This window comes from Peromyscus maniculatus, chromosome 20, assembly GCF_049852395.1.
Source record: "Peromyscus maniculatus bairdii isolate BWxNUB_F1_BW_parent chromosome 20, HU_Pman_BW_mat_3.1, whole genome shotgun sequence".
In the NCBI taxonomy this organism is placed as follows: Eukaryota; Metazoa; Chordata; class Mammalia; order Rodentia; family Cricetidae; genus Peromyscus; species Peromyscus maniculatus.
The window spans coordinates 58,413,779-58,435,983 of NC_134871.1; the positions used below are offsets into that span (position 1 = coordinate 58,413,779).

The following is a 22,205-nucleotide window of genomic DNA, read 5'->3' on the forward strand; positions in this document are numbered from 1 at the left end:
ACCTATGCCCATTCCCTCCAGCATCCTGTGCAGCATCCCACGTAGACTATGATAGGTCAGGATTGAGGGGGTGCTGCAGGTTATGACCCTCAGTAGATGCTATGGCATGAGTCTGGAGAGGACCAGCTTGAATTATGGGAACTTGAGGAATGGCCTTGGTGGAGAAAGGAGCTGGAGGAAGAACAGCTAGGGCTGAGTGTAGACATGGGACACTTAATAGCAATGTACTATGGTAGGAGTGTGGCTGCCTGGCATGTGTGAGTTTGGGAGAGTGGTGGAGACATGAAGACAGATAGATGCCAGTGAGTATGTGGAATCACCACACCTAGGATGGCAGACTTATTGGCCATATATACAAAACCCAACATGGGACAAGGCAAGTCTGATACTCCACCCATGTGCCCTTTACCTTCGCCTTCAACATTTTGAAGAACTTTGGGCAAGAAATGAAACTTCTTCTCCACCCAGCCCTTTCTTCGCAGTGTGGCTCGGATGACAGGGTAGTGTCCATAGATGGAGAAAATCTTCTTTTCCTAAAAAATAGCAGTGTTTTAACTGAAGCACTCAGCAATGAGGGAATTGAGTCAACCTGAGATGAGTTTTCAAAGGACAGCGGAACAGGCTACACCATGGGAAGACAGCATGATTTTCCCAGAGAGCACAAGAATGTCTTCAGCAATCAGAAGGGCGTGGGTGAGTGCTTGTGTGTACATGTGTGTGCACATGTTGGGACTCCACAGTTGCTGTTTATGGGTATTTATCGTTGGGTCAGGATTACAGAGGTAGTCATTTTTGCACACTCCTTCACACACTCAAGACCCAAAAAGGAGGCCAAAATACAACCGAGCAAGCCAATACTTCCTGAGCAGCTGTCTTAGTGGCCCCCACTCAGGATTTCTGGACTTGGAATAAAGGTGGAATACACAGCTATGCAATGCCTACAGGTCTAGAGAGTAACCGAGAGATTCCCCATGTGCCTCTCTTTTACACAGACGTGAGAGTCCTGGCTGGTTCCACGTCACCTTTCACAAGCTAGAGTCATTTGGGAAGCGGAACCTCCATTAAGAAAATACCCCCACCAGATTGGCCTGTGGGCCGGCCCGGGGAGGTGTTCTCTTGATTGACAACAGATGTGGGAGGGTCCAGCCCATGGTAGGTGGTGCTACTCTTTGGTAGGTGGTCCTGAGTTGTATAAGAAAGCAGGCTGAGCAAGCCATAGGAGCAAGCCAGTGAGGAGTATGCCTCTGCTTCAGTACCTGCCTCCAGGTTCCTGCTTTGAGTTCCTGCCCTGACTTACCTACATGGTGGACTACAAAGCCTGGAACACGAGGTAAACCCTTTCCTCTCCAAGTTGTTTTTAGTCATGGGGTCTTATCACAGCAAAAGAAACACTAGAGCAAGAGAGTGTGCCTCATATTTATAGGAGCTGTGGCTGCCTGAGGTAGACATGGCAGAAAGGGAGAAACTAATGAGTAACTGAGGAAGGGGCAGGGCCGGCTCAGAAGCTGCTGGAATCCTGAGTCATCACTTCAGAGATGGTTAGCTGCATGTGGATGAGCAGGTGGGTGGCTGGTGGGAGGACTAAGCTGTACTACCTCAGTCTTCCTGGCAGAGGACGAGGTCATCAGGGAAGGACTTGCCATTGATAGGACTTGATCCTGACTTGTCCCCAACAGGCTCGCGTGCTTGAGGCAAGGTCACCACATGGGGGTAGAGTGGGGATGTGCCCTAAATGTGAGCCATCTCTCACACAGTGGGCAGTTGTAGAAGAGTGAGCCAAGTGCCAGCCTCCCTCTGGTCTCCTCTATCAAATGTGTTTTCCCTCCCACACGCACGCATGCCTACGATGATGCCATCTGCCACTGAGGCGACACAGCCAAACAGGGGGAGCCACTCAAGCTCTGGCGTTTGGCTCTTAAAGCTGGGTGGCAAATAAATTTCTTGTTTTTTTTTCTTAAAAATACCTGCAGCACGCAGCTGCAGGTATTTTATGTAGCCACAGAAAAGAAGCTGATATTCATGTGGGGAACGCAAGCCACCTGCTAGGTGAAGGCAGGGACATGGCCTGTACTCAGTCACTAGCAGACTCAGGGATGAGTAGAGCCAGCTGGGGTCAGGCAGGAGGAGCGGCCCCAGGGCCACTGGAGTCCTGCAGCAGACAGACAGACCTGATAGATCATGACTGCAGGACACCCTCCCTGGGCTCTAACCAGCAAGGTGAAGGACATCAAACCACAATCACTGGCATCGTCCCACAGATGTGACAGGGTTTTGCAAATGTCATTGAGGTCCTAAATCAGTGACTCTGATGAAAAAGCAGTCAGTCTCTGGGGGGACCTAACTTCACCAGGGAGTCCCTAACAGAGACTTGAAGCTCAGAACGTCTCCCACTGATTGGCTGTTAAAACACCACAGGGGAGGGATTCTGCTGACTCTCAAAGAGCTGAAATCAGAGCCACTCAGGAAGTCAGCACAGCCAGCCTGAGATCTTGATCAGGACAACAAGCTACTGTCAAAGCCCAGGATCTGTCACAGAGATGCAAACAGAGATAAGTTGAGCCCAGAGCCCATCACAAACAGAGATAATTCAGACCTTATCACAGAGACTCAAGACAGAAACACAAGCTCAGCTCAGATTCCATCACAGAGACAAGCTGAGCCTAGACCCTGTCACACTGCAGTGCTGGGTTGGTTTTGTTGGTGGGTTTGTGTGTGTGTGTGTGTGTGTGTGTGTGTGTGTGTGTGTGTGTGTGTGTTCTGCGTCCCATATGGGTCAAAGGTAATTTTTATTTATTTACTTTTTCCCCAACATAATATTTTATTGATCATTTGGGAATTTCACATAATGCACCCCATCACACTCACTTCCCAGTCCTCCCAGGTCTGCCCCCACCCTTGAGACCCTCAAGAAAAACAAGTCCAATTTGTGTTGCCCATATACTCACTGGAGTATGGTCAAACTTCCAGCGGCCAGCCCCTTAAAGAAAACTGAGTCCTTTCCCACCCCCACCAGAAACCATCCTTATCACAATTTTTAAGAGTTCTCTTCAATGGCTTCCTGTCTAGGCTGTCCCTTTTTTTTTAGGGGGTTGGGGGTGGGGTAGGGGTCCTCACAGAAATCTTCTATGTCCCTCTTTCTCAACTGTGAGTCTGTAGTCATTGATAATGCTACAAAAGTTGCTTCCTTGCCCTTTATAGTCAATGGGAGCATGGATCGTGGACATCCATGTGACTCCTGGCATCAGTGTGTGGCCATGGACCTCAGCATGGTCTCTGGTGGCAGCACAGACCACAAACATCAACATGACTTCTAGCAGGAGCACAGACTATGGGCATCGGCATGGCCTCCAGCTGCAGGACAGACCATGGACCTCAACATGGCCGCCGGCCGCAGCACGGACCACAGACACCATCGTGGTCCTTGGTGGCAGCACTGGCCACAGACATCCACATGGTCTCTAGTGGCAACATGGCCCACAGACATTGACATGGCTTCAGGTGGCTGTGGTGGGGCTGTTTTCTATGGCTAAGTTTGTGTTGCTAGGCAACACACCTAACCTTGTCCCACTGGAAGATCTGACCCTACCCAGGAGCATGTTCAGGAGATACCTGGAGCTAAGTCCTGGTACCTATAGGAGATATATGGGTCAGAGGGCCTCACCAAATTGCCTTTCAGTGGGAACATCATCTGAATGCCCACCACCCACACATGCCAGTCTAAGTTCATAGGGCACAAGAAGCTGGCAACAGAGGCTATACAAAAACTCAGACGAAGTCAAAAGTGATATTGGCATCATCTCCATATGGGAGGAAGTCATCCAGTCAGGCTGATATACAAATAAAATTACAAAATAATTTCCCATTTTTTTTAAACACTACCCCCACCCCTGAGTCCCCAAACCCATTTACCTTGATGGCTTTTTCTGTTAATTGTCTTGCTATTTTGTATCTGTCTAATTTGGGGGAAGAAGACAAATCTTGGGGAATTCCTTGTTTTAATTCTGCAAAAGAGAAACAGACATCAAGGCAAAGGAAAGGACGGGTGGATCAGAACATCACTCCAGCCTGACCGCGGACGCACAGGGAGGCCTCATCTCCCTCCACTTGCCTCTGCCCACTCAGTGTCTGCCTGTCCTCCACTCTCCTCAAGTTCCATGGCCTCTGCCCACCCTGCCCACCCTGCCCACCCCCTGTAGTTCTCAGCCTTCTATGCCCCTGCTACCTTTTGAGAGTCTTTGGCCCAGCCCCACCCCAAGTGCTCTCCCCTGCTCCGCCTGCCCCAGGCCACTCTGGCATTGGGTAGTCTGTTTGTTTGTTTGTTTGACTGATTGATTGATTTTTAGACACAGTCCCTCTATATAGCCCTCCCTGGTTGTCCTGGAAGTTACTATGTAGGCCAGGCTGGCCTCAAAATCACAGAGATGCACCTGTCTCTGCCTCCCGAGTGCTGGGACTAAAGGTGTGCACCGCCATACCTGTCCTGCACTGGGTAGTCTTGATCCTCTCTAGATATGTGCGGTAAGAACACATACAGCCTCCCACTATCTCCACCTGAGTCCATGGCTTTTATTCAGTGGCTATCCTCCCTCCTACCTGGAGGAAAGCCCCCCCCCCCCAGTGTCTCCCTCTTCTCTGGATGGCCTCCCTGACACCAGCTTCTCCCGTGGCAACCTTCCGATGCCAATCATTCCCGTTGGCACACACCAGACACTGCAGTGCCCTGGGCCTCTCTAGTCTCTGCCTCCCCCTATCTGCTGGGTTCCCATAGGAACCCACGCCTGCAGGGTGCACTGAGTCTTCCCTTCAGGCAGCACAGGCCCTTGGCTGACCAGCATTCCCTTCCCCGTACCCCTCATTGCTTCCCCTTCTCTCTCCAAGCCCTAAATGTGGAGGTGTGTGTGTGTGTGTGTGTGTGTGTGTGTGTGTGTGTGTGTGTGTATGTGTGTGTGTGTTTCAAGACAGGGTTTCTCTGTATAACAGCTGTGTCTGTCCTGGAACTCACTTTGTAGATCAGGCTGACCTCGAACTCACAGAGATCCGCCTGCCTCTGCCTCCCAAGTTCTGGGATTAAAAGCAGATGCCACCACATCTGGCTAAATGTAGAGTCTTCATAGCACATTTCTACTGTTTCCCCGAAATGTACAGATTCCTCCCAGACTACTCTGACCCCCAGTGCCTTGGACCCCCCAAGGAGCTTCAGGAAACATCAGTCCCATCCTGTCTACCTGATCTTCCCGTGGCTCTCTTCATCCTAAATCCACAGGTACCAGAGACATGGACTTCAACTAAAGCACAAAGCAACTGGGGGGAGGGGGGGGCGGCGTGGCTAAGAACTATACGTCCATGCAGAAAGGGCAAGTCCTATCTGCCACCTGAATTCATTCTGAAGCATGTGAAAGCCACACAAAACTCCTAGCAGGAGGAAAATCATCACAACCTCACCTAGGCAAAAATTCTCAGATGGCACACACAGAAAATAAAAGTCGGGCTTGGTAAGTTTGGAACTGTCAAAATTAGAATGTTCAGGGGCTGGGGCTGTAGTTCAATTGGTAAAGTGCTTCCCTGGCAAGCATGAGAATGTGAGTCCCATGAGCAGCCATGACATAATATAAAGTTATACACAGTGTCCATGCATTTGCAATTCCACTGGGAAGGGGGAGATAAGGGGATCCATGGGGTTTGCTGGCCAGTTTGTCTAACCTATCAAGTGAGCCCCAAGTCCCAGGGACAGACCTTGCCTCAAAACAAGGTGGATGACTCCTGAGGAGTGATACCAAAGGTTGAACTCTGGCCTTTGCACATGTATTATGTGCACATGAATGTGGACACAAGCATACGTAGCACAAAAAATAAAATGTTCTGCTTCATTAAGAAAATGAAAAGGCAAACCATAGACTGGGAGCAATATTTACAAATACACCACTTGGACACAAAAAGGTATAGAGTGATGGACTCCATGTAGACAAGCCCTGACCAGAGCTGGCAAAAGACCCCTATAAAAGTGAAGACCAGAATAGGGGACAGGGGTGCGTAGGAAAGGGTGTGAGGAGAGCAAGTCCGTAAAGATGGTCAAATACTAATGCCTCCAAATGCAAGGAGCAGAAGTTATCAAACAAGAAGAAACCATTAAGTCTGTAGTCACAGAGTTAGTACGTGGCTTTCAGCAGTGGATGGAATGAACAAAGAGGCCAGTGGGAACACACACGACCAGCAGGACACCTCCCTGGACTTAAACCAGCAAGGTGACAGGACATCAAACCACAATCATTGGCATCATCTCACAGATGTGACAGGGTTTTGCAAATATCACTGAGGTCCTAAATCAGTGACTCTGATGAAGAAGTAGTCAATCTCTGGGGCGGGGTGGGGGGGGTGCTAACCTCATCTGGAAGTCAGCACAGCCAGCCTGAGATCTTGGTCAGGACACCAAGCTACTGTCAAAGCCCAGACTCTATCACAGAGACTGACACATTCATTATTATTCTAGAATAGTCCTTAAAGTTGGTCTTAAAGAAACTCTAGGCTAATTTCAAAGGGTTTGGAAGTCATAAAAATTCTCCTGGCCACAGAGCAATTAAGTCAGAAATCAGTATAAAAATAACAGAAAACAGCTGGGCAGTGGTGGCTACAGAGTGAGTTCCAGGAAAGGCGCAAAGCTACACAGAGAAACCCTGCCTCGGAAAAAAAATAAATAAATAAAATAAAATAAAATAAAAACCTTAAAAAAAATAACAGAAAACTACTGAATATGTGTAGATTAGCAAATGTACTTCTAAATAACCAGTGGGTAAGGAAAAAAAATTCAAGATGTGAAGTCTTTTACCTGGTTAACCAAAGACAACTAAAACACCAAATTTTAAATCTATTAAAGCTGTGTCTACAAAGAAATTTTGTAAACAAAGAAATCTCTCCAGGGCTGGAGAGATGGCTCAGTGGTTAAGAGCACTGCTCTTCCAAAGAACTCAGGTTCAATTTCCAGGACCCACATGGCGTGGCTGTTGTTCTTCCAAAGGCCCTGAGGTTCAATTCCCAGCACCTGCATGGCAGCTCACAACTGTCTGTAACTCCGGCTCCAGAGGATTCCATATTCTCACATGTTGTGTGATATTTTGACTGTATTCTGACAAATAAAGCTTGCTTGGAGTCAGGGTGGGGCCAGCCACTAGCTGACCAAAATTAACCAGAGAGGTTTGGAGGACTGGAGACAGAGAGGAGACAGGAAGTAGTAAGGTGGGGCCAAGAGAGGATCTTGGGCCCCTTTTGGTCAGAGGAATCCGAGAGGTAGGGAGAACTGGCGGCTGTTCCCTGTACTCTGATCTTTCAGGTTCTTACCCTAATATTTGATTCCCAATTTTTTATTGATAAAGATTAATTAGATTAACGCTTCACTCACACAGACATGCAGACAGAACATCAATACACATAAGATAAAGAATACATTAAAAAAAAAAGAAGTTTCAAGTTGTAAATACACCTAATTAGAAAATAATAAAGGCTAAAAGCATTGATCCATAGCTGGGTGTGGTGTCACACGTCTGTAATCCCAACACTTGGGAGTTGGAATTGCTGGAAAATATGGAGTTGAAATGCAATCTTGGCCACAGGAGTTCCACGGCAGGTGAGATACATAAGACATTGTCTTCAGGAACCAAAACCAAACAAAACACAACGATTTAAGCATATATCTCAGCAAGTTGGGAAGAACACAGTAAATGTAATCTCAAAGAAACTATTAAAGGGGACCGACATTAACGAAATATTTTCAATACAATAAATCAGATTGACCAAGCCAAAGGCTTAAGACTGGTCAAATTCATAACTCATTGGTGATATTTGTTAATTAAGAAGATGGGAAGTGGGTAGAGAGAGTTCAGTGGTTAAGAGCACATACTGCTCTTGGAGAGAATCTAAGTTTGGTTCCTAGTACCCACGTCAGATGGCTCACGACTGCCTGATACTTTAGCTACTCTGGCCTCTGCTGGAACCTACATTCATAAGCACATACCAACCCACAGCTATCATTAAAAATAAATCTTCTTTTGCAAAAAGGCGAAAGGCATACAAAGTAACAACAAGGCAGGAGAATTCCTTAGATATTTAAAAACTAAGAGGTGTGAGTTAAAGTTCCCCGAAGACAGAGAGGAGGGATGGGGGTGGGGGGGGCTGAACCTGTGTTAGAGGTTCTACAAAGCCAAATGACTGAACTTAGAGATATGGAGAGTTAAGAGTTAAAAAGTTGCAGACCAGAGCCTAATTATCTTGGGCTATTTTTAGTCCTTGGAATGCCATTTGTTGCCCACATGTATCTGACCTAGCATCCTTGTGATTACCAAACCTTTCAAATATGTTCTTAGCAGACCACTAGCCTCCATCAATCCAAATCTAAAAATATCATCAGGTGTCATTGGAAACCTGTGGCCGAGTTCTGCCCGCTTTGCTGTCTGTCATCTGCCTACCCACAGCCCGACGCCTCAATCTAGGACTGACTGTCTTTGTTTTGTAACTAGTAGTCAACTGCTTCCACTGAGGATCATGGAATTTGAGTTAAGCTAAATCTATATCCCAGTCCATGGTCACTCACATTTGGCTCCAGAATAAACTATCTCCTGTCCCTCTGAAGTAAGGGCTATGTTTGATACTGACAGAGGTGACTATGAACTTCATGGCAATCAACTTGAAATTTAGATAAAATAGCCACATCCCATGACTCTGAGGTTAAGAGCACTGGCTGCTCTTCTATAGGTGCTGAGTTCAATTCCCAGCACCCACATGGCGGCTCACAACCATCTGTAATGAGATCTGGCATCCTCTTCTAACATGGAAGCATACATGCAGGCAGAACACTGTATACATAATAAATAAATAAACCTTTTAAAAATAATAGTCAAATCCCTTGGAAAATACAAACAGAAGGTAAAAAGAATACTCTAATACAGGAGTCAACCAATCTGAGTTTAAAACCTTCATATTACAAACACTCCAAGCCTGATGCATCACGGAAGTTTCCTCCCCATCTTTCATTATATAACTCTTGCCAAAAGGAGAAGCATGCCCACAACCTGCCATGTCCGTGGTACCTGAATCCTGCCCGGATACGACAAGAAAATGAGACCACAGGCCCACTGGCCATAGATGACAAGATCAAACATAAGAGTTGAGCAAATTCTGGCTACATGTCAAGGGGCCATGACCACCAGGGAGCCTCCCATGGCTGGACCTGAAAGTCACCAGTGTTACGGGCCACATGAAGAGAATGAAGAAAAGTCACACTCTAGTCAAAGAGACAGTGAGATACAGAAACAAAACAGAAAGATCAGTAATGAAAATTAGCTTCCATTCAGGTTTAATAGATACAGTGAAAAAAAAATAGATACAGTGAACCATTAATGAAATCCCAATAGCTAGATCTCCATAGGTATAAACACACTGTTAATAGGGGCCAGAGAGGTTCCTTAGGGGCTAAGAATTCTTGCTACCCTTACAGTGTTCAGTTTCAGCATATATTATCCAATGGCTCACAACTGCCTCTAACTCCAGTTCCATCCAGCACCCTCTTCTAGCCTCTGCCAATGGCATTCATGTGCACATATCCCCCTATAGAAACCTAGACATATGCACATAATTGAAAAAGTTTACAGAAAAGAATCATTACTAGAAATGAATTTCCATTCAGGCTTAAAAGCTCTTGGCTGCACAGGAAACACAGAACCTGGCTCCAATCCTGGTGTTTTGGTTTCTCTTTTAGTTGCTTTTCCTGTTGCTATGATAAAATACCCCAACAAAAACAACTTAAGGGATGAAGGAAGGATTTATTTTGGTTCATACTTCCAGGGTACAAACCATCACCGTGAGCTGAGCACATTACATGTGATGTCGAGCACACAGTGACAAATGCCATACTCATCCATCTTTCTCCTTTTTATACAGTTCAGGACCCAGAGCCCAGAGGTGCTGTCCACTATTAGGGTATGTCTTCCCACCTCAGTTAACCTAATCAAGACACTCCCTCACAGGCATGTCCAGAGGCTAACCCAGACGACATAATTCCTCATAGTTGTGCCTGAAGACTTCCCTCCTAGGTGACTCTAGGTCACGTCAATCCGACAACCAATACCAATCACTAGTTTCCAGCTGTCATACTACTCCCAGCCAGAAAGGACAAGGTCACTCACTGGAGGGATGGGGTCAGGAGAGACTGACTGCCGGTGATTTCAGGTATCTTGGGGGCATATAGACTGAGGAGTTGACCCAGTTGGCAAAGTGCCTGCCACAGCATAAGGACTGGGGTTTGGATCCCCATTATCCATGTAAAAAGCTGGGTGTGGTCATGCATGTCTGTAAGCCTGATCATGAGGGACAGAGAAGGCAGGTTTGGAACTTGCTTGGTACCTAATTGACAGTCTAGTCAATCAGGGATGCATCCTGGCCACAAAGATCAAAAGTGATTGACAGGTGCTCATGCTCACCTACCTTTATCCCAATCCCAAGGATGAGGTGCTGAGTGATAGCAGAAGGCACACAATGCCACCCTCTGGCCTTACTGTGCATACACACACACTCACAGACACACACAAAGTCACTTGTCATCACAGAGATCCACCTGCCTCTGCCTCCCAAGTGCTGAGATTAAAGTATGTGCTACCACACACAGCTCATATGATATTTTTAAGTTAAGAATCTGGTTTCTGGTCATCTGGAGCTGAGGATCAACTATGATTAACAAAGAGACCAGCACCACTTAGGTGAAAACTTTGCTTTACCCGGGACCATCAGTGAGGGTTGGCTGGGGCTCAAAAATCAGCTGTGACTAACAAGAGACCGGCATCGTTGAGTCTCGGAAGACTTTCCTGAGATTCACCACAAGGGCCAAGGTTGCAACTCAAGCTGGCAGCCGAACTGGGTAATGTGGAAGAGTTTCCCACATGGTGTTAGTGTTGAAGGCATGAAGGGTCACAGAGAGCAGCTGAACCTAGGCAGTGTGTGGCAGGGTCAGAGTCACCCTGAAGAGAGACCAGGAGAGGCCATAGGTAAGGCGTAGCCTTAGTCTCAGTAGAGAGCCCAGCCTATTGGAGATACTAATACTGTGGGATGCCGGCTAAGGACAGCAAACAAGCGAGGATAATGTGAAAACGAGCACACCCAAGGCATCCAGCAGTCCAGTTGAAGCAACAGCTGTGCCCTGCAGACTCAGGGCACATTCAAGGCCAAGAGGGACAGGTGACACACCTTACCGTGAGAAGGCAGCATGGAACAAAGATCAGCATAAGGCTCCCCACAGAGCAGGGGCATCCTAGGTAGAAAGTTCATACCTTGAAAACCCAGATGGGAAGGTGCACCCTCCTGGAGCAAAGATAACTAAGAGTCAGAACAGCGTGTGATCCAGCAGATCCAGATATGAAGAAACCAACTGTGAAGTTATTTTGAGGGAAGCCAGGAAGATACAGATATATTCTAGGATTTGATTTTTATTAAAGGATTTTTGTGAATGCTATGGAAGTGGGAAAAGTATTAGTTTATGTCAAAATGTCCTTTTAGAGACAGTAAATATGTAGTTATATATATATATATATGGAAAACAATAATAATAAGTAATAATAATAATCATTGCTAAAGACGAAAGGAGATATTTTTGTAACATTGAAAAATAGGCATAATGGGGCTGGAGAGATGGCTTGGTGGTGAGGAGCACTTAACTGCTCTTCCAGAGAATCTGGGCTCAGTTCATTCCCAGCACCTATGAGGCTGCTCACAACCATTCCTAACTACAGTTCCAGGAGATCTGATGCTCTCTGGCCTCAGTAGGCACTGTACACACATGGTGCATACACATGGTGCACACACGTGGTACACACACACACACACACACACACACACACACACACAGAGGCATGTGTGCACATGAAGGTGCAAGATTGGGAGTACCCCTACAAAACACACACACACACACACACACACACACACACACACACACACACACACACACACGCAAACACTCATACACAAAAAATTTAAAAAATAGGAATAGACAAATGCTACTCTCAGCATTAATCAAAAAAGCCCTCTTGTCAGTGAATAGTGGCGAATGTAGACTCATGGCTGCTCAAAGGGCTCATCAGTGACAGTTGACTGCTCAGCCCTAAACAACATTTATGCCATCCCAAGGCTCAAGGAGCACTGTGGAAAAGATTTCAAAATGCCATCTTCTGGGCAAGACACAACCATCACAAACTCAGCCAGTTCAGGTTGTCAGAATTGGGCCTGTGAAAAGTCAGGGGCAGGTTCTGGTGGCCCTACACCTTGTGGATGAACTTTTGGCTGTGAGCAGGTTCTGGGAGATGGTGAGTTATTTCCCTTAGTTGTCTACCCCTGGTGAGCCTACCAGACTCCTGCAAGTGACTCCAAATTGATGATCCCATAAATGGCCCTAATTCAACCTAGGGCATCATAGAATAAACTTGGGAAAGGGACTCATAGGGGGCAGGATGTAAATAAGGATTGGAGATGAAGGAAAAATCAGAAAGCATTCTATACATATATGGAATTATTAATAAACTTAATAAAAATAATTTGTCAGGAAAATATAACATTTCTAAATGTATATGTACCTAATAATATAGCTTCAAAATATTGACAGAAGCAAAAACACAGCCATCCTGGGACATCTTAATCTACTTCTTTTAGGAAATGAAAGATTAAACCAATGAGCAGTATAATACAGCAATTGGACATGGTGATCAGCCACATGGACCTACATGACATACTTAGACACATCACCTACACACAGAGGTCACAGGCTCAGCCTCCAAGCACCAACACATTTAAAAGAATGTACAGTCATGTAGATTGTGATGGCTAATTTTGATCATCAACCTGACTAGCTTGAGAGATGCCTCCATTTGTGAAGCATACTTCTGGGTGTCTGTGGTGGCAGTGTCTGGTCACTAGGGGTGTGTCTCTCGGGCTATATCTTGCCCAGCTTCCTCTCTGGGATTTTCTTTCTCTGACAAACACTCTCAACCATGACGGACCGGATCCCCTTAAACCTGGAGCCATAATAAATCATTCCTCTATTCAGTTGTCTTGTTAGACACTTGGTCACAGTGACAACAGAACACAGGGGCTGCATTCCTTACCAACGATCACATCCAACAGAGAGCATATAAAGACAAGTAGGAAAGTTTCTAAATGCCCCAGAATTAGTAGCACACTGAGGACAAATTAAATGTAAATTTGAAAAGAATATGCATTGCATTATAATAAAAATATGACATAGCAAAGCATTTCAATGCTGTTAAAGTAGTAATGAGAGGAAAATCTGTAGGTTATCAGATGATGATTTCAGAAAAAGAAAACATATTGAAGGTTATCTTCATGCCAGCCCAAGAGGCTGGAAAGAAGACAGTGCCACTCAAGGCAGTCAGAGAAAAGGAAATAATAGGTCAAAGCAAAATTCATTTAAATGAAAAATATTCTAGAGAAATTTAACACAAGCAGAAGTTGGATATATGAAACAATTTTGGGGGGATTGGGGCTGTAGCTCAGTGGTCAGGCACTTGCCTAGCAGGTGCAAGTCTCTGAGTTAGATCTCAATACTGAGGAGAATAAAAAGAAAAGGAAAGCCTCCCATGAATACAACCAAACATGGCATATCAAGTTGCAGTAAGACTAAGAACTTCCCTTCCCTTGAATTAAGATGGGACAAGGCAACCAAGTATGAGAAAAAAGGATCCCCAGAGCAGGCAATGAAGTCAGAGACAGCCCCTGCTCCCACTGTTAGAAGTCCCACAAGAACACCAAACTGCACAACTGTAACATATGTGCAGAGGGCCCAGGTCAGTCCCATGCAGGCTCCTGGGTTGTCAGTTCTGTCTGTGAGTTCCTATGAACCCATGTTGGTTGATTCTGAATAGAAATGGAAGAGGAATGGATGAGAGTGCAGAGGGGAGGTGGTGGGGAGGAGGTAGGAGGAGAGGAAGAGGGTGGAGAAACTGCGAGGGGATGTAAAAAATAACAAACAAACAAATAAATAAACAAATCAAACCCCCTCAACATCAAAGACATTACCTCAGAGTAAAGGGTTGGGAAAAGATTTTCCAAGCGAACAGACCAAAGCAGCAAGCTGGCGTAGCCATTCTAATATCTAACAAAATAGCCTTCCAACCCAAATTAAGCAAAAACGATGGGGAAGGACACATCACACTCATGAAAGGAAAAATCCATCATGTTGTCTCAATTCTCAACATGTTCCAAATGCAAAGGTACCCACGTTTGTAAAAGAAACATTACTAAAGCTTAAATCACTCATCAAACCCCACACATTAATAGTGGGAGACTTCAACACCCCAACCTCACCAATGGACAGGTCATCCAGACAGAAACTAAGCAGGGAAATAATGGAACTAACAGACATTATGACTCAAATGGACCTAACATATCTACAGAATATTTCACCCAAACAAAAAATAAGCCTTCTTCTCAGCACCTTGTGGAACCCTTTCCAAAATAGACCATATACTCATCCACAAAGCAAGTCTCAACAGATACAAGAAAATTGAAACAACCACCTGTATCTTATCAGACCACCACAGATTAAAGCTGGATTTCAACAACAATAGAAACAACAGAAAGCCTGCAAACTCATGGAGCCTGAACAACTCTCTACTGAAGGACTACTGGGTCAAAGAAGAAATAAAGAAATTAAAGACTTCCTAGAATTCAATGAAAATGAATGCACACCACACCCAAACTACAGAACACAGTGAAAGTGGTACGAAGAGGAAAGTTTACTAAGTGCCTTCATAAAGAAACTAGAGATCTCATACTAGCAACTTAAGAGCACACCTGAAAGTTCTAGAACAAAAAGAAGCAAACACTCAAGAGAAGATGGCAGAAAATAAACTCAGGGCTGAAATCAATAAAATAGAAACAAAGAAAACAATACAGAGAATCAATGAAACAAAGAATTGGTTCTTTGAGAAAATCAACGAGATAGACAACCCTTATCCAGACTAAGTAAAAAGCAAAGAGATAATATCCAAGTTAACAAAATCAGAAACAAAAAGGGGGACATAACAACAGACACTGAGGAAATTCAAAGAATCATTAGGTCATACTTCAAAAATCTGTTCTCCACAAAATTGGAAAATCTAAAAGAAATAGACAGTTTTCTTGATATATACTACTTACCAAAGTTAAATCAAGATCAGGTAAACAATTTAAATAGACATATAACCCCTAAGGAAATAGAAGCAATCATTAAAAGTCTCCCAACCATTGCTTCTCGGCCTTTTGGCTAAGATCAAGTGTAAAAGTCTCCCAACCAAAAAAAGCCAGATGTGTTTAGTGCAGAATTCTACCAGACTTTGAAAGAAGGGCTAATACCGATACACCTCAAATTATTTCACAAAATATAAACAGAAGGAACATTGCCAAACTCATTTTATGAGGCCACAGTTATCCTGATACCCAGACCACACAAAGATTCAACAAAGAAAGAGAATTCAGACCCATCTCTCCCTCATGAACATTGATGCAAAAATACTCAATGAAACACTTGCAAACTGAATCCAAGAACATATCAACAAGATCATCCACCATGATCAAGTAGGCTTCATTCCAGAGATGCAGGGATAGTTCAACATATGAAAATCCATCAATGTAATCTAACATATAAACACTGAAAGAAAAAAAACCCACATGATCATCTCATGAGATGCTGAAAAAGCCTTTGACAAAGTCCAACACCCTTCATGATAACAGTCTTGGATAGATTAGGGATACAAAGGACATACCTAAACATAATAAAGGCAATATACAGCAAGCTGATAGCCAAATTAAATGGAGAGAAACTCAAAGCAATTCCACTAAAATCAGGAACAAGACAAGGCTGTCCATTTTCTCCATATCTATTTAATATAGTACTCAAAGTCCTAGCTAGAGCAATAAGACAAGTAAAGGATATCAAGGGGATATAAATTGGAAAGGCAGAAGTCAAAGTACTATTATTCAAAGATGATATAATAGTATACATAAGCAACCCCAAAAATTCTACCAGGGAACTCCTATAGCTGATAAACACCTTTAGTAAAGTGGCTAGATACAATATTAAGTAAAAAAAATCAGTAGCCCTCTTATATACAAACAATAAATGGGCTGAGAAAGAAATCAGAGAAACAACACCCTTCACAAAGCTACAAATAATATAAAATACCTTGGTATAACTCTAACCAAGCAAGTGAAAGACTGTATGAAAAGACTACAAGTCTTTGGAGAAAGAACTTGAAGAAGATATAAGAAGATGGAAAGATCTCCCATGCTCACAGATCAGTAGGATTAACATAGTAAAAATGGCAGTCTTTCCAAAAGCAATCTACAGATTCAATGCAATCCTCATCAAAATTCCAGTATAGTTCTTTACAGACCTTGAAAGAACAATACTCAACTTCATATGGAAAAACAAAAAACCCAGGGTAGCTAAAAACAATCCTGTACAATTAAAAAAAAAAAAACAACTTCTGGAGATATCACCATCCCTGATTTCTATAGAGCTATAGTAATAAAAAAAACTGCATTGTATTAGCATAAAGACAGACAGGTGGATCAATGGAATCAAATTGAAGACCCAGATGTAAATCCACACACCTATGGACACCTGATTTTTGACAAAGAAGCCAAAATTATACAATGGGGAAAAAAGCATCTTCAACAAATAGTGCTAGTCTAACTGGATGTCGGCATGCACAAGAGTGCAAATAGATCTGTATCTATCACCCTACACAAAACTCAAGTCTAAGTGGATCAGAGGCCTCAACATAAAACTGAACCTAAAGGAAGAGAAAATGAGGAATAGCCTTGAATGCATTGGCACAGGAGACAACTTCCTGAACAGAATACCAATCTCGCAGACACTGAGATCAACAATGAATAAATGGAACCTCCTGAAACTGAAAAGCTTCTGTAAGGCAAAGGACTCTGTCAAAAGGACAAAACAGCAGCCTACAGAATGGGAAAAGATCTTTACCAATCCCACATCTGACAGAGGACTAATATTCAAACCATATAAAGAACTCAATAAACTAGAAATCATCTGGGCATTGGTGGCACACACCTTTAATCCCAGTACTCGGGGAGGCAGAGGCAGGCTGATCTCTGTGAGTTTGAGGCCAGCCTGGTCTATACAGTGAGTTCTGGGACAGGCTCTAAAACTACACAAAGAAACCCTATCTCAAAGAGGGGGGGGGAAGGGAGGGAGGAAGGAAGAAAGAAAGAGAAAGAAAAGAAACTAGACATCAACAAACCAAATAATCCAATTAAAAATGGGGTACAGATCTAGACAGAGAATTCTCAACAGAGGAATCCCAAATGGCCAAGAAACACTTAAAGAAATGTTCAGTATCCGTAGCTGTCAGGAAAGTACAAATCAAAACGACTTTGAGATTCCATCTTACACCTGTCAGAATGGCTAAAAACACAAGTGACAGCTAAAGCTAGCAAGGATGTGGAAACAAGGGGAACACTCCTCCACTGCTGGTGGGAGTATAAACTTGTACAGCCACTTCAGAAGTCAATATGGCAGTTTCTTAGAAAATTGGGAATCAATCTACCTCAAGATCCAGCTATACCACTCCTAGGCATATACCCAAAGGACACTCTGCCATACCACAAGAACACTTGCTCAACTATGTTCATAGTAGCTTTATTCATAATAGCCAGAACCTGGAAATAACCTAAATGTCCCTCAACCAAAAAAATGGATAAAGAAATTGTGGTACATTTACACAATGGAATAGTACTCAACTATTAAAAGAATGACGTCATGAAATTTGCAGGCATAAGGATGGAACTAGAAAAGATCATCCTGAGTGAGGTAACCCAGACCCAGAAAGACAAACATGGTATGTACTCACTTAAAAGTGGATATTAGCTGTAAAGGATAACCATGCTACAACCCACAGATCCAGAGAAGCTAAGCAACAAGGAGGACTCAAAGGGGGAATGTATGAACCTCCCTGGGAAGGGGAAATAGACATCACAGGTGGAGAAGTAGATTGGGGGACCAGAACAGGAGGGACCAGGTAGAAGGAGGATGGATTGGGAGAGTACTGGGAGAGACGACTGGAATTATGGGGCATCTTGGGGACAAACTAGAAATCTAGTGCAATGGAAATTCCCAGGAGTGTATGAAGGCGACCCTAGCTAAGACTCCTAGCAATGAGGGATACAAAGCCTGAACTGGCTGTCTCCTGTAACCAGGCAAGACTTTCAGGAGAAGGATTGGGACACCAAACCAGCCATATAACCTTCAATTTGTCCTGCCTGCAAGATGTGCTGCAGTATAGGTGTCATAGAAATTGTGGGAGTGGCCAACCAATGACTGGTCTAGCTTAAGACCAGAGGGAGCCCACCCCGACACTTGCCTGGAGGACCAGCACTCAGAGGCTGGGTATCCCAGAGACCTAGGATGGAACCAAACACAACTGGCAAAAAAAAAAAAAAAAAAAAAAAATCAATAAAATGATTCCTAATGATATTCTGCTATACTTATAGATTGATGCCTAGCCCAGTTGTCAACAGAGAGGCTTCATCCAGCAACTGATGGAAACAGATGCAGAGACCCACAGTCAAATATTAGGTGGACCTTGGGAAATCCTGCAGAAGATGGGGAGGAAGGATTGTAGAAGCCACAGGGGTCAAGGACACCACAAGAAAACCCACAGAATCAACTAACTTGGGCTCCTAGGGGCTCACAGAGACTGAACCAACACCAGGGAGCCTGCATGGGACGGACGTAGATCCCCTGAATATATGTTACAGTTGTGTCGCTTGGTCTTCTTGTGGGACTCCTAACAGTGGGAGCAGGGGCTGTCTCCAACTCTTTTACCGGGTTTGTCGCTTGGTCTTCTTGTGGGACTCCTAACAGTGGGAGCAGGAGCTGTCTCTGACTCTTTTACCGGGTTTTAGGATCCTTATCCTTTATGGGCTGCCTTGTCCAGCCTTCAACTTGATATGCCGTGTTTGGTTGATATCCTGCCCTTCTCTGAATAGAAATGGAGGAGGAGTGGATGGGGAGGGCAGAGAAGAGGTGAGGGAGGGACTGGGAGGAGAGGAAAGGGGAAAGAGCCGTTGGGTTGTTAAAAAAAATTAATTAAGAAAGGAAGGAAAAGAAAAGAAAATTTAAACTGACAAACTTGTCTAGACAGGTTAAGAAGAAATATGTAAAAACAAGTTAGTAACATTAGAATGAAAAAGGAGATATTGCCGCTGACTGTGAATATTCAGGTATTAATAAGATTTTATTGGCATCTACATGCTAACGCTTTGACAGCTCATATGAAATGAACACTTTCTTTGAAATATTCATGAAAACTAACATAAATAGGAAATCCAGATCAGCTCGTTTCCGTTCAAGATATTAATTCCATAATTAAAATATTACCCAAATGAAACTTGAGGTGTAGATGGCATCACGAGTCAGTCTTCCCAAATGCTTAAGGGGAAAATGTCATATAAACCGTGAGGCTATACCGTTAATACCAACACCTGACAAGGACATTACAGGGAAGGAATAGTGCACACTCTCATAAGGACAGACACAAGCCCTAACACCTTCATAAATTAAACCCAGTGACAGGGAGAAGAAAAAAAAAAACCCACAACCATGGAGTTTATTCCGGGAGTGTAAAGTTGGTTTAGTGTTTGAAAAGCTATTAGCACAATCCACCACATTAATATATAAAACTGTACCAGACTTTTTTCTTTTGGCCACCAACCAGCTCCAAAATCACGACATGGTGACTTATTGGTTATGAATGCCCAGCCTAGCTTAGGCTCCTTTCTGGACAGCTCTTTTAACTTCAATTAACCTGTTTCCCTTTATCTACCTTTTACTTCGGAGCTTTTTACCTTTCTCACTTCTGGATATCTTACTTTTACTGCTTCTCTATGTCTGTCTGTCTGTCTGGTGTCTGCCTGGCTTCTTGCCCCGGGTGTATTCCCTGTTCTCGCCTGCTTCTCTCCTCCTTCCTTTTTCTTCTGAGCCTAGATTTCTCCTTCTATTTATTCTCTCTGCCCACCAGTCCCGCCTCTCCTTTCTCCTCCTAGCTATTGGCCATTCGACTCTTTATTAAACCAATCAGGTGCCTTAGGCAGGCAAGGTGCAGCAGATGCAACACATCTTTACATAATTAAATGCCCATCTTTACATCATTAAACAAATGCAGTATAACCAAAAGTAACACACCTTTACACAGTAACAGTAACAGTCTGCAGCATAAGCAAACGTAACACATCTTTGCCCAGTTAATATTCCACAACATAAAACAACTAATAAGATTAACACTATGACCTCATCAGATGCAGAAGAAAACACAACAGTTGGCAATTATTTACTTAAAAAGCTGAGAGATGGCTCAGTGGTTAGGAGTGTTTGCTGCCCAATCATGAGGACCAGAGTTCATATTCCCAGTGCCCATGTTACAAGGCATTTCACAAATACCTATAATCCAAACATCGAGGGATCGGATGCCTTCTTCTGGCTTTTGTACTCTCTCTCTCTCTCTCTCTCTCTCTCTCTCTCTCTCTCTCTCTCTCTCTCTCTCTCTCAAAAACTTTTTAAGGCAGCAATGAAAGGAAACTTCCTCTGAAGCTCATAGAACATCACCTTTTCCACTTGAGGTTGGGGAGGGAAATGAGAGTATCTAATATACCATTTCTAGTGTTTTACTGGACGTGCTAACTGATGTAATAACACAAAAACCTGAAACAAAAAGCCTAAGTTCTGAAAAGATTTATAGATTGTTCATATGGAAAATCCAAATCTTACTAGAGGTAGTAAATATATTTAGCAATGTCACCAAATACCATGTCAGTGCATGAAAATCAATTGTAGTTCCACATAGAAGGAATCATTAGACAACAAAACCCAGTGGCTGGGGAGAGGGCTCAGTGGGTAAAGGGCTTGTTGTGCAGGCATGAAGACTTGAGTTTGGTCCCCACCACCCATCCAAAGCTGGGCATGATATCTCACACCTGTAATCCCAGCACGAGGGAGGCAGAGACAAGAGGATGCTTGGAATTTGCTGGCCAGCCAGTCTAGCTGAACTAGTGAATTCTAGGTTCAGTGACAGACATCAGCTTCCACACAATGCATGCACACACGAACACATACACACACACTAAAGGAAACGAAATTAAAATGTCATCTATAGCAGCATTTAAAAACACCAAGTGTATCAGAGTAAATCCAGCAAAGGACACACTGTACACTTGTACAATGACAACTACAAACCGTTGCTGAGAAGAATTAGATAACTACATGTTCCTATTTTTAGAACATTTAATATTAAGATGTTAATTCTCCCCCAAACTGACCCATAAATTCAACATAGACAACAACCGCAGCTCCAGCAGGATATGTACATGTTAATGAAGTTAATCAGGTCCTAAAATGTACTCAGCAGTGCAAAAGTCCAAGAGAACCTAAGTAACTTTGAAGGACAAGTTCCGAGTACTTAATTGTAAAGCCTCTGGAATTAAGACACTGGCATAGAAAAAGGATGAGCAGAAAGACCAGGATAATAGAATAGGTGGCCCCCAAAAAGGTCTACACCTGCTTGACCCCAAAGAGACACTGCCAGGCAGAAGCTGAGCCACTGAATATTCAAATTTGGGATGAGAGTACCAAGCCTTGTCTTCCTCAGTCCCCTTAGGTGGCAGACCTGAGATGTAAGAAGTGAATGACAAAGCTAAAAGAAAAGAAAAAGAAAAGACTATTACCTTCTGGAAGGAAGTGTGTAGACTCTTTAAGATACAAGGGCTCTCGTGATATATGAAATGATCATTAAGTAGGTCTCATTAAAACCAGAAATTCACAGGCTGGGCATTGGGATTTCATTCTTTAATCCCAGCACTTGAGAGGCAGAGGCAAGTGGATCTATGTGGGTTCAAAGCCAATCTGATATACATGGTGAGTTCCAGGCCAGTCAGGACATATACAGTGCATACCTTTAATCCTAGCACTGCAGAGGCAGAGATAGGTGGGCATTTGTGAGTTCTAGGCCAGCCAGAGCTACATAGTAAGACCTTGTCTCAAAAACAGAAAGAAAGGGGGCTGGGCAGTGGTGGAACATGCCTTTAATCTCAGCACTAGGGACGCAGAGGCAGAGGCAGAGGCAGAGGCAGGCTGATCTCCGAGCTCGAGGCCAGCC

General features: G+C 43.9%; 1 protein-coding gene across 15 annotated transcripts in view; it reads right to left on the reverse strand.

Moving 5' to 3' along the window:
- Positions 1-22,205, reverse strand: part of Ttll8 (tubulin tyrosine ligase like 8) — a 76,797-nt gene that overhangs the window by 52,715 nt on the left and 1,877 nt on the right. For all 15 annotated transcript variants that reach the window (XM_076556549.1, XM_042264620.2, XM_076556547.1 and 12 more), the window contains 2 exons: positions 3,910-4,001; positions 410-533 (listed from right to left, as the gene is read on the reverse strand). In XM_076556549.1, coding sequence (XP_076412664.1) covers positions 410-533; positions 3,910-4,001 — 216 coding nt within the window. The remainder of the gene's footprint in view (positions 1-409; positions 534-3,909; positions 4,002-22,205) is intronic.